The 15,864-nt window shown below is 37.6% G+C and overlaps 1 protein-coding gene across 1 annotated transcript in view; it reads right to left on the bottom strand.

The window, feature by feature from the left end:
- Nucleotides 1-14,513, bottom strand: part of LOC136666302 (Fc receptor-like protein 5) — a 71,677-nt gene extending 57,164 nt beyond the window's left edge. The window contains exons 1-5 of the mRNA XM_066644399.1: nt 14,369-14,513; nt 8,028-8,303; nt 4,028-4,294; nt 2,062-2,328; nt 120-386 (exon numbers count right to left, since the gene is read on the bottom strand). Of these exons, the coding sequence (XP_066500496.1) occupies nt 120-386; nt 2,062-2,328; nt 4,028-4,294; nt 8,028-8,303; nt 14,369-14,513 (1,222 nt within the window). The remainder of the gene's footprint in view (nt 1-119; nt 387-2,061; nt 2,329-4,027; nt 4,295-8,027; nt 8,304-14,368) is intronic.
- Between the last annotated feature and the right edge of the window lie 1,351 nt (nt 14,514-15,864).

Genomic DNA, 15,864 nt, shown 5'->3' with positions numbered 1-15,864 from the left:
AAAAAAACTAATCTCCTGAAGCTATAACAGAAGAAAGTAATGGATTTAAATATTTATAATGTATTCATAAACTAATATCTCTTAGAACAGAAATAATGTAACAATAGAGTCACACTCACCTGATACAGTCAGTGTTAAAGGGGCGCTGGTGTGTGTGTATATTCGGTCTGAAGATCCTTTTCCTTTACAGGTATAAACACCTTTATGAGTCTGAGCCACAGAACTGATGACATATTCCTTCCTTTGAGAACTGGGGTGAGGACCGTTACTCTGATACCACTCATAATTCTGGTAATCTCCACTTTGTGTGTCACATGTCAGAGTGACTCTCTCTCCGATGAACACACTCTGAGCTGGTTGGACCTTCACTGTAGGCCTTGGTCTCTCTGTCCAAAGATCACAAAAAATTCTGAAATGTTTATCAGAACAGAACAAAACATTTCATCTCCATTTCTTAACTATAATTTTTAAATGAATCTGGAAAAATCAACTGCCCTTTTTTCTGTGAAAGAACTCCTTCACAAACAAACCAAACAACTGTCAAACACTTCAAAATGTGAAGATAATTTTTTTTCATTCTCCTGTAAATTAACAGTTTGAAGATACAATCTTTATTTCTGACAGCAATGATATATATATATATATATATATAATAATAATAATGATATACATATAATATATACTATAGATATAATATATTTTGTATTTTAAAAGAACCCTCTATGCATAATTCTGAATTCAAGTTATTTGTAAGAAAAAATTAATTAATTAATTAAAAAAAAAAACAGTAGTCATCAGAACACTCTGACTGTAATCATGATGAGATCACTGTAGTGTTTCTGGAAACTGTCCTCCTTGTGATTTCTCTGACATTGATCTGGACTTTGATTCTAAGGTTGTTTCTCTCTGTTGTATTTGTTAATAAAACCTGCAAATGGATCCAGTTCACTCTGTAGACCCTTCATTACAGGGTTATTTACCTGATAAACACACACCCATCACTGTTATATGATGATATGTGTTCCTTTTACATTTTTACACTCTCCAACAACCTGAACATTTCCTCTTATTTGTATCTTCCACTTTGTGGCGGTGGATAAACTCAGACTAAGCTTTACTTCAGTGGATCAGTGTATGCTTTGTTCATGAAGCAGCTGTAATGAGGCGAGCTGTGGTGCTGTGAAAAAGATTTTAACATTTAAACAAACACTAGGTAAGTTTTTTGCTCCTGGGTCTCCCCCAGTGTAATTCAGTTTTACAGCACTGTATTGAAATCAATGGGGAAAATGCAGGAGGTGATTGGTTTTTCCTCCCTCTTCCAAAAGATACATAGTGCAGTTTCTGCAGTGCTGAACCCAATGTAGCTGTAACTGAGGCTCTTTTCTCCATATTATAAAACAGTAAAGCGTCACAATGATTTTGAAGATATAATTTTAAAGTAAAATATTATGTTGCATTCCTTTAAATAATAAATGAAGAACTAACAGTGGTGTGAAAAGTGTTTGCCCCCTTCATGATTTCTTATTTCTAAAACCTTCATTTAAAATCTGCATTTTGTGTTTACTTGTGTTGTCTTTGACTAATATTTAAATTTGTTTGATGATCTGAAACATTTAAGAGTGACAAACATGCAAAAAAAAAAAAGAAATCATGAAGGGGGCAAACACATTTTTACACCACTGTATATAAACTCCTGGACCTGAGAAAACATCAAAACTGTCTCTTTCAGACAAACTACACTTAAAGCTTTCATCTACACTCCTGAAAATACGTTCTCCTGCTGTGAGCTATGGGTCTAAAAGAATGTGTAAATGTCAATAATCAATCCACCCCAAAGTCCAGACCTCAACATCACTGAATGTGTTTGGATTTATTTGGATCTTTGAGAAGCAGAGAATGTAAACAACATGTAAAACTGAACTTTGGAGGAGTGGAAAAATCAAGGCTCAATAATCTCCTGAAGCTATAACAGAAGAAAGTAATGAATTTAAATATTTATAATGTATTCATAAACTAATATCTCTTAGAACAGAAATAATGTAACAATAGAGTCACACTCACCTGATACAGTCAGTGTTAAAGGGGCGCTGGTGTGTGTGTATATTCGGTCTGAAGATCCTTTTCCTTTACAGGTATAATCACCTTTATGAGTCTGAGCCACAGAACTGATGACATATTCCTTCCTTTGAGAACTGGGGTGAGGACCGTTACTCTGATACCACTCATAATCCCGGTAATCTCCACTTTGTGTGTCACATGTCAGAGTGACTCTCTCTCCGATGAACACACTCTGAGCTGGTTGGACCTTCACTGTAGGCGTTGGTCTCTCTGTCCAAAGATCACAAATAATTCTGAAATGTTTATCAGAACAGAACAAAACATTTCATCTCCATTTCTTAACTATAATTTTTAAATGAATCTGGAAAAATCAACTACCCTTTTTTCTGTGAAAGAACTCCTTCACAAACAAACCAAACAACTGTCAAACACTTCAAAATGTGAAGATAATTTTTTTCATTCTCCTGTAAACTTAACAGTTTGAAGATACAATCTTTATTTCTGACAGCAATGATATATATATATATATATATAATGATAATAATAATGCTATACATATAATATATACTATAGATATAATATATTTTGTATTTTAAAAGAACCCTCTATGCATAATTCTGAATTCAAGTTATTTGTAAGAAAAAATAAATAAATTAATTTAAAAAAAAAAAACAGTAGTCATCAGAACACTCTGACTGTAATCATGATGAGATCACTGTAGTATCTCTGGAAACTGTCCTCCTTGTGATTTCTCTGACATTGATCTGGACTTTGATTCTAAGGTTGTTTCTCTCTGTTGTATTTGTTAATAAAACCTGCAAATGGATCCAGTTCACTCTGTAGACCCTTCATTACAGGTTTATTTACCTGATAAACACACACCCATCACTGTTATATGATGATATGTGTTCCTTTTACATTTTTACACTCTCCAACAACCTGAACATTTCCTCTTATTTGTATCTTCCACTTTGTGGCAGTGGATAATCTCAGACTAAGCTTTACTTCAGTGGATCAGTGTATGCTTTGTTCATGAAGCAGCTATAATGAGGCGAGCTGTGGTGCTGTGAAAAATATTTTAACATTTAAACAAACACTAGGTAAGTTTTTTGCTCCTGGGTCTCCCCCAGTGTAATTCAGTTTTACAGCACTGTATTGAAATCAATGGGGAAAATGCAGGAGGTGATTGGTTTTTCCTCCCTCTTCCAAAAGATACATAGTGCAGTTTCTGCAGTGCTGAACCCAATGTAGCTGTAACTGAGGCTCTTTTCTCCATATTATAAAACAGTAAAGCGTCACAATGATTTTGAAGATATAATTTTAAAGTAAAATATTATGTTGCATTCCTTTAAATAATAAATGAAGAACTAACAGTGGTGTGAAAAGTGTTTGCCCCCTTCATGATTTCTTATTTCTAAAACCTTCTTTTAAAATCTGCATTTTGTGTTTACTTGTGTTGTCTTTGACTAATATTTAAATTTGTTTGATGATCTGAAACATTGAAACATTGAGTGACAAACATGCAAAAAAAAAAGAAATCATGAAGGGGGCAAACACATTTTTACACCACTGTATATAAACTCCTGGACCTGAGAAAACATCAAAACTGTCTCTTTCAGACAAACTACACTTAAAGCTTTCATCTACACTCCAGAAAAATCCATTCTCCTGCTGTGAGCTCTGGGTCTGAAAGGATGTGTAAATGTCAATAATCAATCCACCCCAGAGTCCAGACCTCAACATCACTGAATGTGTTTGGATTTATTTGGATCTTTGAGAAGCAGAGAATGGAAACAACATGTAAAACTGAACTTTGGAGGAGTGGAAAAATCAAGGCTCAATAATCTCCTGAAAAAACTAATCTCCTGAAGCTATAACAGAAGAAAGTAATGAATTTAAATATTTATAATGTATTCATAAACTAATATCTCTTAGAACAGGAATAATGTAACAGTAGAGTCACACTCACCTGATAGAGTCAGTGTTAAAGGGGCGCTGGTGTGTGTGTATATTCGGTCTGAAGATCCTTTTCCTTTACAGGTATAATCACCTTTATGAGTCTGAGCCACAGAACTGATGACATATTCCTTCCTTTGAGAACTGGGGTAAGGACCAATACTCTGATACCACTCATAATTCTGGTAATCTCCACTTTGTGTGTCACATGTCAGAGTGACTCTCTCTCCGATGAACACACTCTGAGCTGGTTGGACCTTCACTGTAGGCGTTGGTCTCTCTGTTCAAAGATCACAAATAATTCTGAAATGTTTATCAGAACAGAACAAAACATTTCATCTCTATTTCTTTTATTATTATTATTATTTTTAAACAAATCTGGAAAAATCAACTGCCCTGATTTTTTGTGAAAGAAACTCTTCTCAAACGAACCAAACCATAGTCAAACATTAGAAAGCATTAGAAAGAAAAAGTGTTGTGTGAATTCTCTGCACATTTCTGAGCGGGTTTCTCCTGCAGTTTTTAAATCTCTTTTTCTGTTTCTGATCGTGGCTCCTTTATTTTCGCTGGGATTTTTGGATCGCGGCTTGTACTTCTTTACCTTGAGTTTTTGTCTTTTTGGACTTTTTTTTAGAGTTGAGTAGTGTAAGAAATTAAAGCATGGACCCAAATGTGACTGGCTTACCTTGCTGCAACCAACAATATTAATATCATAATAAATGTTCCAAACCAGTGTGTCTTCTTAGAGATAGGGTGACCATTTGACTTATTTAGTATATATCAATATCAAAGTAATTTTATTACTGAGTAATCAACAACCATCACAGACAAAGGGAACTAGTCTAAACATGAAGGTGGCAGAACTCAATTTAGAGTAGAGTTAGAACTTGAGTGGTATTTGCACATAGACTTTATTCAGACACAACTGACATCACATCCTTCAGGAGGAGCTTAGGGGAAGGCGTTTTTGTGCTGTTTTTCTACTACTCAATGTTCAGTCCAGCTCCGCTGAATCCACTGTACATCATTGTATCTTGCAACTGTTTGCTGTAATAAAGGTTTTCCATTTTTCATCAATTTTGAGAGACGTCCCATTTCCCTACAGTAGACTTCAGGTAAACCTCTAAAATGATCAGTTTAAAGAGCTGAATCACTACTAATAGAAGAAGATTAAAAGATTTCCTTCACCCTCACTTCTAGTTCTAGTTTATTTACATGTTTCTAATGCTCATCTAGTCTGATTATTCTTTTCCTCCATTTCTCCATCAGCTGCAGAGATTTAACTGAACACTGGGAATAATGGGTGATTCATTTTTAAAGATGTGTCTCACAGCATTTATAAACTGTAAAATTCAGCATGAAACGCTTCATTACACTCTGTCTACAGAAGAAAAAACAATGAAGAATGTGTTGAGAAAATCTTAAGGAAATAATGAAGACTATATTTGAAAACTTTTTTTTATTGCATTTAACTACTAACTACTTTTATCCAAAGATCATTTGTTAGTTTTTTCTTAGGAAAGAGTTTGTGAATCTGGCAACTGATCTCAGAGATGGCTCCATAAAATCCTGAATAAAACTAATCTCCTGTAGCTACAATAGTGGTAATGCTTATTTGGCCTGAAAGTCCTCCTTCACAGGAATATGCACCTCCATGATTCCTGTCAACTGTAGAGATTTGGTAAACCTTTGAGTGTTTAGACTGCAGTGTGTCACCCTTAAACCAATAATGTATCCAGGAATATCCAGTTTGTATTTCACACGTCAGAGTGATGCTGTCTCTGATGAAAACACTCTGATCTGGCTGGACCTTCACTGTAGGCGTTGGTTTCTCTGTTCAAAGACCACAAATGCTTTTATATGTTTATCATAACAGAACAAAACCAGGTATCTCCATTTCTGATGTTTCTCTAGTTCTCTCTGACACTGGAAACACCAACTGCACTTTTATTCTGGGACAGTTTTCTTCACAAAGGAACCAATAAATGCTCAAACTCTTCTTAAAATATAAAAATAACCTTTTCTTACTCCTGTAAACTTAGCTTTGGAGAAAAAAGTTTCCTTCTGAGAGCAATGACATACTTTAAATATTAAAATAAAAACACCCACAATTTTCTAAACTCATGTTATTTGTAAATTAGGAAAAAGAAGTCATCACATAACTCTGACTGTAATTGAATGGTATCACTGTAGAACACAGAATAATAATCTCCCTGAGCGCTGCACACTGGAACTCTGTTCCTCCTGGAGTACACACTGCTGCACTGACTGTGTTGTTGTGTCTATCTTCAGGAATCAGAGGAGGGTGTAAATACTGAGAGTCTTTCCTCCAGAAAATCTCCATCCAGACTGTGGCAGCTCACAGCTCAGAGTAACTGTGTGTCACATCCTGGCCCTGTCCTGTTTGTTGTTCCACCATGTGCTTACTTAGCACATGGCTCTCTGTTATTGTTTTGTTCCTGTCTCCACCCTAGTCCTGCCTCTGACTCATTATTGTCTACAGGTGTTCCTCGTTTGTCTTGTCCTGATATTCCCCTGTGGTTTGAGTGCTCCTTGGTCTGGTGTTGTGTGCATAGATGTGTGTTACTCTGTCCACATTTTCCACTTTGTGGCTGTGGATAAACCTAGATCAGTGGTTCCCAAACTTTTGCTGCATTGCCCCTTTTATAAATGAGAATATTTTCGAGCACACACCCACACTCCAACACACACACACACACACACACACACACACACACACACGCACACACATCTAATGCTTCCAGACTCCACTGTAATTTAGTTTAAACTCTGAAATTCATACGATATGATACACTTTACTCTCAGATTCCTCTGAGGTTTGTCTTACATCACAGTGGCTCCAATAACAAAGAAGGGGCCGGGAGTGAGAGCCATTTCACAAACATCTACAAACATCTTACAACATGTTTTACAGCAACACAGGACAATACACTTAAAAACCACACCAGAGATTCCCTTCATACAAAACCATGTTACTACATATGAGCAAATCTATATAGATCACCCTTTTATTAAGTTTCCCACTCACTGAGGTATAAACCAGCTCCTAAACCTGCTCAGTCTTGACTTCGGGATTCTAAAGCATCTATTTAAAGGCAAAATGTTACAAAACAACTTCTGTTTACAAACCTGCATCTCCTTAATGAACAAAACTAAATAAAGTCTCAAATCACATTTACAGTGGAATTATTACAAGTGACGTGCATTACTCCTCTCATACACTTGCCTTGCTGCACCCCCTTTCAAACACCTCTGTGCTCCCCCTAAAGGGCACCCCCCCACACACACACACACACTTTGGGAATCAGTGTATGTTTTGCTCCTGAAGCAGCTGTAATGAAATGAACTGTGGTGCTGTGAAAAAGTCAGACATGTGCTTAAAGAAGAGGAGAGTCAAATAATTAAATATTTAAATAATAAAAAAGAAGAAATCTAAAAATGTTCTGGACCTGATAAACCACCAAACTGGTCTCTATCAGAAAAACAACACTTAGAGAAACACAATGTAAGATTTGGGTTTTTGCTGCTGGGCTGCCCCTAGTGTAGTTCATTTTTACAGCACTTTACAGAGATTGGAGGGGGAGTGGTTTTCTACCCTCCTCCAAAATGTACATAGTGCAGATTCTGCAGTGCTGAGCCCAGAGTAGCAATCACAGAGGCTCCTAAAAGACTAATCCCATGATGCTATAACACAGGCAAAGAACCGATTTATATATTTATAATTTACTTCTAGATTAATAAATCATACTATAAACTGTAATAAAGACATCACTCACACTTGGTACAGTTAGTGTAACAGCCTAACTGGAGTGTGTGTGTGTGTGTGTGTGTGTGTGTTACAGTTATAAACACCTGCATGATACAGATTAACTTCAGAGATTTGTTCTCCTTCCACTGTGGAGATTCACTGAGGAGGATGTCGCCCTTATACCACACACAGTTCTGAACTCAAGTTTTTAGTAAAATAGAAATCAGTAGCAGTCAATACATACCTCTGACTGTAACCTGGACGCGATCACTGGAGTAATAAGGACTGTCACCTGGCCGGCCCACTGCACACTGGAACTTTTTTTCTCCTGGAGTAGACACTGTTACACTGACTCTGTTGCTGCGTCTATTTTCATGATTCAGAAGATGTTGTAAATTCTGAGAGATTTTATACCAGTAAAACTCCCATCCAGTGGAATATGGCGGCTCACAGCTCAGAGTAACTTTGTCTCCAGTAAAGACTGCGTCCTCAGGCTGCACTTTCAGTTTGGGTTTATATTCTGTTGATATGAAATGATGAATTACAATGTACAGTTTTCTTCAACATTTGGCCCCTGATCAAATGACATTGTTAAACATTATATCATTTCCTCTTCATGGACTGAATTTCTCTATATTTTAGTGGAAAGTAACTAGTTATTTGTTAGATGTAAAACATTGTACATGTGTTTGTTTTAACATAAATATAGCAACATGAGATATTTAGTTTTTCTCTGTAGTGTGTTCCATATTTTCAACAAAACAGCTCATTTTTCTCCTCCAGTATACAGCCATTTTAATAATTATAATTAATTACATAATTTTACTTATTTCTCAAAAGACACAAACTGAAGCATGTATTATTAAATAATTAATTCATTAATTGATAAATTTGTTCATTCATTGTTTGTAACCACAATCCTAAACTGTGCAGGGTGTGTTCCCACCTTACGCCCAATCCATCACAGGGCAACACACACTCACACCTATGGACACTTCTGCACAACCACTCCATTTAACAACATGTGTTTCTGGACTGTGCGAGGAAAGCAGAGCACGTGGAGGAAGCCCACACAGACACAGGGAGAACACACCAAACACCTCACAGACAGTGACCTGAGGTGAGGCTCAACAACACAACCCCAAGCCTGTACTAATCAAGTGATGATTTTACTCTGGTTTTGTCTGGGATACATTTAATTCATTATTAATAAAAATGTATTAACAGAATGATCAGTTTTAAAGGAGTCAGTTTCAAAGGATGACAGTTTCTCTGTTCAAAGTTCACAAGTACCTTTGTAATGTATATCGTCACAGGAACAAAACCTTCTGTGCAGAAGTCGACACAGCTGCTTTTTGCCCTGCATCACATTTTATCACACTGTTACTATTTATTATTTGTATTTATTTAACAAAGCAGAAGGATTTAAAGTATATATTATAGCAGCTCTGGCTTGGGGTCTCACAGGAGAGCTCCCAGCAGGCACTGCAGCCTCCCCTGGTTCGTAGATTTAAGGCAGAGGTGATTGCTCTAAGACTGCAAGGGAAGCTCAGCTTCCCCTAAAACGTCAAAAAATAAGTGATCAAATATACACTGTTGTGTGTACATGTCATTGAATAAATATGCACTACAACACACTACAACAAAGTTTTGTTCAGAATCAGCTTCTTATCACTGGTAAAGACACGGCTTTCCTCTAAATTATTCCCGCAGCTTCACAGTGATTTAAACACTCTGGACGCTCTGGACGAGCGTCCACAGAGTTCAATGGAGAAGCAGCGAAGTGCAGCGAAACGAGACGAGTCATTGGATAAATGCTGGGCTTTGTCCCGCCCATCGGACGCTCAGCGTCTCTGGGGGTCTATGGGGCAGTGGGCTGGCCTCGGCTGGCCCGGACGCTCAGCTTCTGCATGATGATTGGATGATCTGTCTGAGGCTGAATCCCTTTTTGATTGACAGCGAAATGAGCGAATCAGCGATCCTTTGGTGTAAAGATCCGTGGGAGCATTAAATTTTCATTCTGTTCTGAGTTGAACCGGAGACTTTCTTAATCCACTTAGTGGCATTTTCTTTGTTAAAAACGACTAGCGACAAATCAAACTTCTATTTCTGGTGGGTTTTTTGTAGCTGCTTGTGTTTGGAGACTGACTTCTATCACTCTTTCTGACTTCTATCGCAGTTTCTGTCCAGTGGGTGCTGCTGAGCCCCTCCACCATCACAAAGCACTCACAGGCGGACACACTTCACATGGGCCAAGGCCGTTTAAGCAGCCTAGCCCTGCTGGCCATTGAGAGGACACTAGTCAAGTCCCTGGAAAAGACGCCTTGTTGGTACGACAGGGTCATAGATCATTTTCTTGAAAAAGAACGGAGGGCAGAATATATGTATAAATACACAGACACATTTTATGATGTAGGCCGAAATTGAGCTTCCCCTCCTTGAAAGACCAGCATCCGCCACTGATTTTGGGGTTTATGATGCAGTTGGTGGTTGTTCATATCAGGGAGGGTTTTCTCTTATGTTTCTGTGTGTTTGGGCGTGGTGTGTAGTGAGACGTGTTGTTGTTTGGGGGCTCACTGTCAGAATGAAGTGTAGAGGTTGTGATGCCCCTGAATCTGGCTACAGACCAAGTCTAGGCCAAACACAGTCTGTTTACTTGTGCCATTTTGCACATTTTGTTCTTCTAAGGCACTTAGTAAAACTTTGCTTGTTACAGCACGGCTGTGTCTCAATATCATCCCAGTGTCTGCCAAAATATAAACACAAACATTAAAAAATAGATGTCCATAAATGTGGAAAATGTGCACTAAAATGTAAGTTATATTTCTTTAGTGGGTTTAGCAGAGGGTCTCCAAACTGCTGCATACAACTGTAAACAGTCACCGCGGCTATTAGTAATTTGTAATAATTTGTAATAAACATGACTAATTACTAATAATGTAATTATAATGTCACTCTACCATCCTAAAAGCATGAAAGTTTCTATGACTCTGAATGTCTCTGTGTTCTGTTTCTGTTCAGTCAGTCTGCACTTCAAAAGCTCTCCCTAAAAAACCCTGAAATTTGATTTCTGATTTTTCTGCACTGTCAGTGTTAGGATTAGGTTCAAATACAGCCACAATTCACACTCCTCTCATAGAAAATGTACATGTTGTAACTGGTGTGGGAGTCTTCTTTTTGTTTATATCACCACTTAATTTCTCGTTTCTCCTATTTCTTTTCCCTCCATTCATCCACAGCAGAAACATGTTTCACACCAGCAGTTACAGCTAAAGCAACATTTTCCAACTGATTATATTTATCAGCTGAATCTTTCAGATGTAAGAATGGAGAGAGGTTCACCACTCTGTAAAAGACTGCACAGACAAATAGTGACATAATTCCAGAATAAAGTTTCTCAGAATAAAACAGTAAAGAACTTGGTGATATCATCATCTTCAGTACATAAGTATCTTGAGTACGAGTGTCTTGAGTCTGAAAACTAATATGGAATGGCCATGATCTTTGGGCCCTCAGATGGCACTGTATTAAAAGAAGACATGATACTGCAGCAGAAATCACTGCAGGAAATCAGGAACACTCCCCAAAACCACACACACTGCATCCACAAATACAAGTGAAAATTCTACCATAAAGAACAGAAACAATATAAAAACAAGATCCAGAAACGCAGCTGCCTTCTCAGCCCAAGAGCAGTTAAATTGCAGCATGTTGGAGGCAACAAATGGAGGCAAATTTGAACACTTTCCTGTGGTTAAACAAATAAAAATTTATTCCTTTTGGAAATCATGGAACCTTCCAGACTGAATAGGAGAAGGGTAATCTGGCTTGTGTTCAGCACAGTTTCAATAAAAATACATAATCAGTTAAAATGTATCTTTTTTAATTTTATAGAACAATATAAGTTCACAGTTCCAACATTTGTCTTCCATTTATGTTATTTCTAAATGAAACAGGGTTTAAATAATTTGCAACATTTTACATGTTAAACCTACAGTAGGTGAACACACTCCTACACAACTACTCTGATTTATTGTTGTTTTCCAGCCCTGAGAACTGAGTCCTAATCTGCTGTGTGGAGGTCAGTAGTGTCACCAACTATGAGTCACCAACAACACAATCATCATCATATTTTAAAACCTTTTTGTGTGTGTTTGTGTGTGTGTGTGTTGTGTTGTTTTCATAAACAAGAGGGAATCTGAACTTTTCTACTTTTCAAGTGGGAAAATTCCATTTGAAAACCTGAGGCCACAGTCCCAACCTCAAAGTAGTTAAAGCTGTTCAGTGACTACTCTTTTATCCCATTTCAACACGGCGTGTCCACTGACGCAGAACTAATAAAGTAGGCTTTTGATTCAAAGTTGAAGACAAAGTTAAGATGTTTGCATCATTTCTGACCAAACAGCAGCCAAATCACCACAGCTTTCTTACATTTTAATAATAAATTTAGCCAAAGCCCAAATAACTCAATATCTAGGTTCAAATTTTATTCAGACAGCAGTCAAATCAGTGATAACTGAGTGCAAGTGTGCAATTTCCCATCTTCAGACTGTTGCATAAATCCATTTTTTGCAGGAAGCTTGAATATTATGACCTCTCAGCGTAAGTGTAATAATGATTCTCTTTGATGAATTTTTGCATGATTTTTCTTGCAGTTTTACACATCAGCTACATTCCATTAGCAGGATTTATACCTGAATGTACCATCATTTCTGATCACCGTGCAACAATAACACCACTCCAGGTTTCTATTTCTAACAATTTTAACATGTGACTAAGCAGATTTTATAAAGCTTTTGTTGAAAAACAAACCACAGAGCTGGCTATAATACATTTACACAACAAATCTATTGAGTTTAATTGATACTTAATTAATAATGTTAAAGTAGTCTTAATAAAGAAATGAATTTAGTTTCATCTTGTTTCATATGTTCTTGCATGAACTCTCACATTTATAGCACTGCTGGAGCTTATACTGAAGCTGTGTTACAGTCAGTCTGGGTGGTGTTAACACACTTGCTGGTTGTTTGGTCTTAGAATGCAAGCTTGTTCACATTGTAGGCCACAGTCCCTCAAAACTCTACTTCAGCTCTGGGAACAGATTTTGTAACTAAATATTCATGGAAGAGAAAATAAACCTTCTGAACACAGTCCAAATGTCTGTGTCCTCACATGGCCATTTAAATACGCAGAATACTCTGTAATACTCTGTGTATGTGAATGATAATGAGAGAGTTCAGTAGATGCATGTAATGATTCACCTTGAGTTTGTCCACGGTGGAAGAGCACAACCAGCACTGCAGCAGAGAGAGAAACAGAGGACATGACGTATTAGTGTGAAACATCAGCAGGTAACACACACAGAATGAAGAAATCTGAAAGAGCTGGAGCTCATTTTATAAAGTAATATATTCAGAATGACATGATTACAGATTAAGATTCATGCTCCGTTACTCTTTCAGTGTCAGAAGTCGATCACTGAAAGTGAATCACTGAATCACTGAAAAGATTTCTTTCCACTGAGCTTTTTTCACTCATTGTGCGTTATTGTTGTGGACATGCAAAGATGGGGAATCGAGTTTGAGACTCTGACTCGAGTCGCATTTAAGTCCCTCAAATTGTGACTTAAGACTCAACTTGGACTCGTGAACTATCTTTGTGTAATGTAATTAATTATTATATCATTAGTTTCAGATATCAGCACTAGTGATGTTCGTTACCTCCGATTACCTTTCTGATCAGATACTGAGTAAAATTCAGGCTGGTATCAGCGATACCGATCCGATCCGATACTCTGTACAAATACACCTAATGTGTTCAGTAAATTTAAAAAAAAGTAGTGTATTTCAAATCATAGCTTTATAAAGAATACAAAACATCAGGGTGGTTTATTTATTTTAAACTCTGAAGTATATTGAGGTAGTGGCTCATTATATTGAGTGTAGCTGCTCTTGGGGAATCACCTTCAAACGATACAAAATCACATGGTAAAACAAGTGATGGGGTGATTCTGCACTGAATGCTTAATCTTATTTAGATTCTATGTATGTAGTCTCTCCAAATAGCCTACAATAAGAGGATACAAACACTTGCTGTTTTGTAATGCTGTGTGACTCAAATCTAAATTGCCAGTAAAATATTTAATTAATTAAATAAATGGCACAATAATTGCACAGATTTGTCAATACCTACATTTTAAAATATTAATTTGACAGTTAAAGTAAATTAGAGGGGCGGCACGGTGGAGCAGCAGGTAGTGTCGCAAGGACCTGGAGGTTGTGGGTTCAATTCCCGCTCCGGGTGACTGTTTGTGAGGAGTTGGTGTGTTCTCCCCGTGTCCACGTGGGTTTCCTCCGGCTGCTCCGGTTTCCTCCCACAGTCCAAAAACACACGTTGCAGGTGGATTGGCGGCTCAAAAGTGTCCATAGGTTTGAGTGTGTGTGTGTCTGTGTTGCCCTGGCGTCCCCTCCAGTGTGTATCCCTGCCTTGCGCCCAATGATTCCAGGTAGGCTCTGGACCCACCGCGACCCTGAATTGGATAAGCAATTACAGATAATGAATGAATTTTCTCCCTCTGGATAGTACCTGCCTGCAGCACCGAAGGACTCCACCAGAGACGTCTCGCATTCTGTTTTTGTGGTTTAACCTGAGGTGTTTCACAAGGCTGGTTGTGTTGCCACAACATCACAAACCACATCTTGTCTGTGCAGCTCCGCTTACATTCTGTCATTGTGTCTGTGTCTACAGACTGAGTGACTGAGCCGTGTGCCGCTGCATTTACTCATTACGCACGTACCCAGGCGGAAGAAAAATAAGTTCCCACCAGCCGCGTATCATTTAGACAAGATCTCAATTGTTTTTGAGAATCGATTGTATAGCAAATGTCTGGTATCAGAGGTATTGATATTTCAGTGTGGATCTGCACATCACTAATCATCTCTGACAAAGCAGTGACTAGTTCATCCGCTGTAGCTAAACTATTGTCGTTAAAATACAATTATTTATTGATAATTATTGGTTAATTTTTGCTGGGTTCTTATTTATATTATTAGCATATAGGCTGCATATTAATGTGTAATTATCTTATTAATTCAGATTTTTTTAAATGTGATCTCTGCAGCAAAATACAACCTGTCGAATAACAAGGTACAATATTGTTATTCTTGCTTGGTTTTTATTAAAAATAAACACCCCGTTTAATAAGAAAATAATGTCCAAACTGGTTCAAAGCCCCCTCAGCTAAATGCAAGGCAGGAATACACCCTGGAGGGGGCGCCAGTCCTTCACAGGGCAACACAGACATTCACTCACACCTACAGACACTTTTGAGTTGCCAATCCACCTACCAACATGTGTTTTTGGACACGGGGAGAACACACCAACTCCTCACAGTCAGTCACCCGGAGTGGAAATCAAACCCACAACCTCCAGGCCCCTGGAGCTGTGTGACTGCGACACTACCTGCTGTGCCACCGTGTCGCCTTTTCCTCAAACAGAAAAACATTAGGCATTAGATGCTTAATTATGCTAAACACAAACAGAAAATAATAATTAAAATATATAAAAATACAGTTAAATATACTTTTAAAACTGATCTGATCAGTTTTGATACTGTAGTGTGTGCTAAAAACGACAGTACAGTACAAGATTTAAAATCAAGAAATAGCAATGCTGTGGTCTGGAACAATGGCATTCATGGCATTCATTTGGACTCGGGATGAGAGACTTGAGACTTGACTTGGACTTGTAAAAAATGACTTGTGAACATTTCTGTGGCCATGACCATAATTTAAAAAAGATTGTATTCCATCAAATACACTTTTAGTGCATCAACAAACACAATGATCAGGACCCTCTCAAAGCCGCAGGATTACCACAGAGCTGTATTATCAGGTGGTGGATCATGTGTCTAAAACACTGGGAGGTGAGAGGCCACAGTGTTTAAAAACTCCAGCAGCACTGCTTTTTTAATTCCATTAACTTATTTTATTTATAAACTATAAAATGACAAACACCAAAAATCAACAGCACTGTGAGTTAAAGGATAAACAGGTTCATAAATCAGTAAAAATGACGAGTGT

Source organism: Hoplias malabaricus, chromosome 14 (genome assembly GCF_029633855.1).
Source record: "Hoplias malabaricus isolate fHopMal1 chromosome 14, fHopMal1.hap1, whole genome shotgun sequence".
Lineage (NCBI taxonomy): Eukaryota > Metazoa > Chordata > Actinopteri > Characiformes > Erythrinidae > Hoplias > Hoplias malabaricus.
This window is presented reverse-complemented; position numbering and strand designations above follow the sequence as displayed.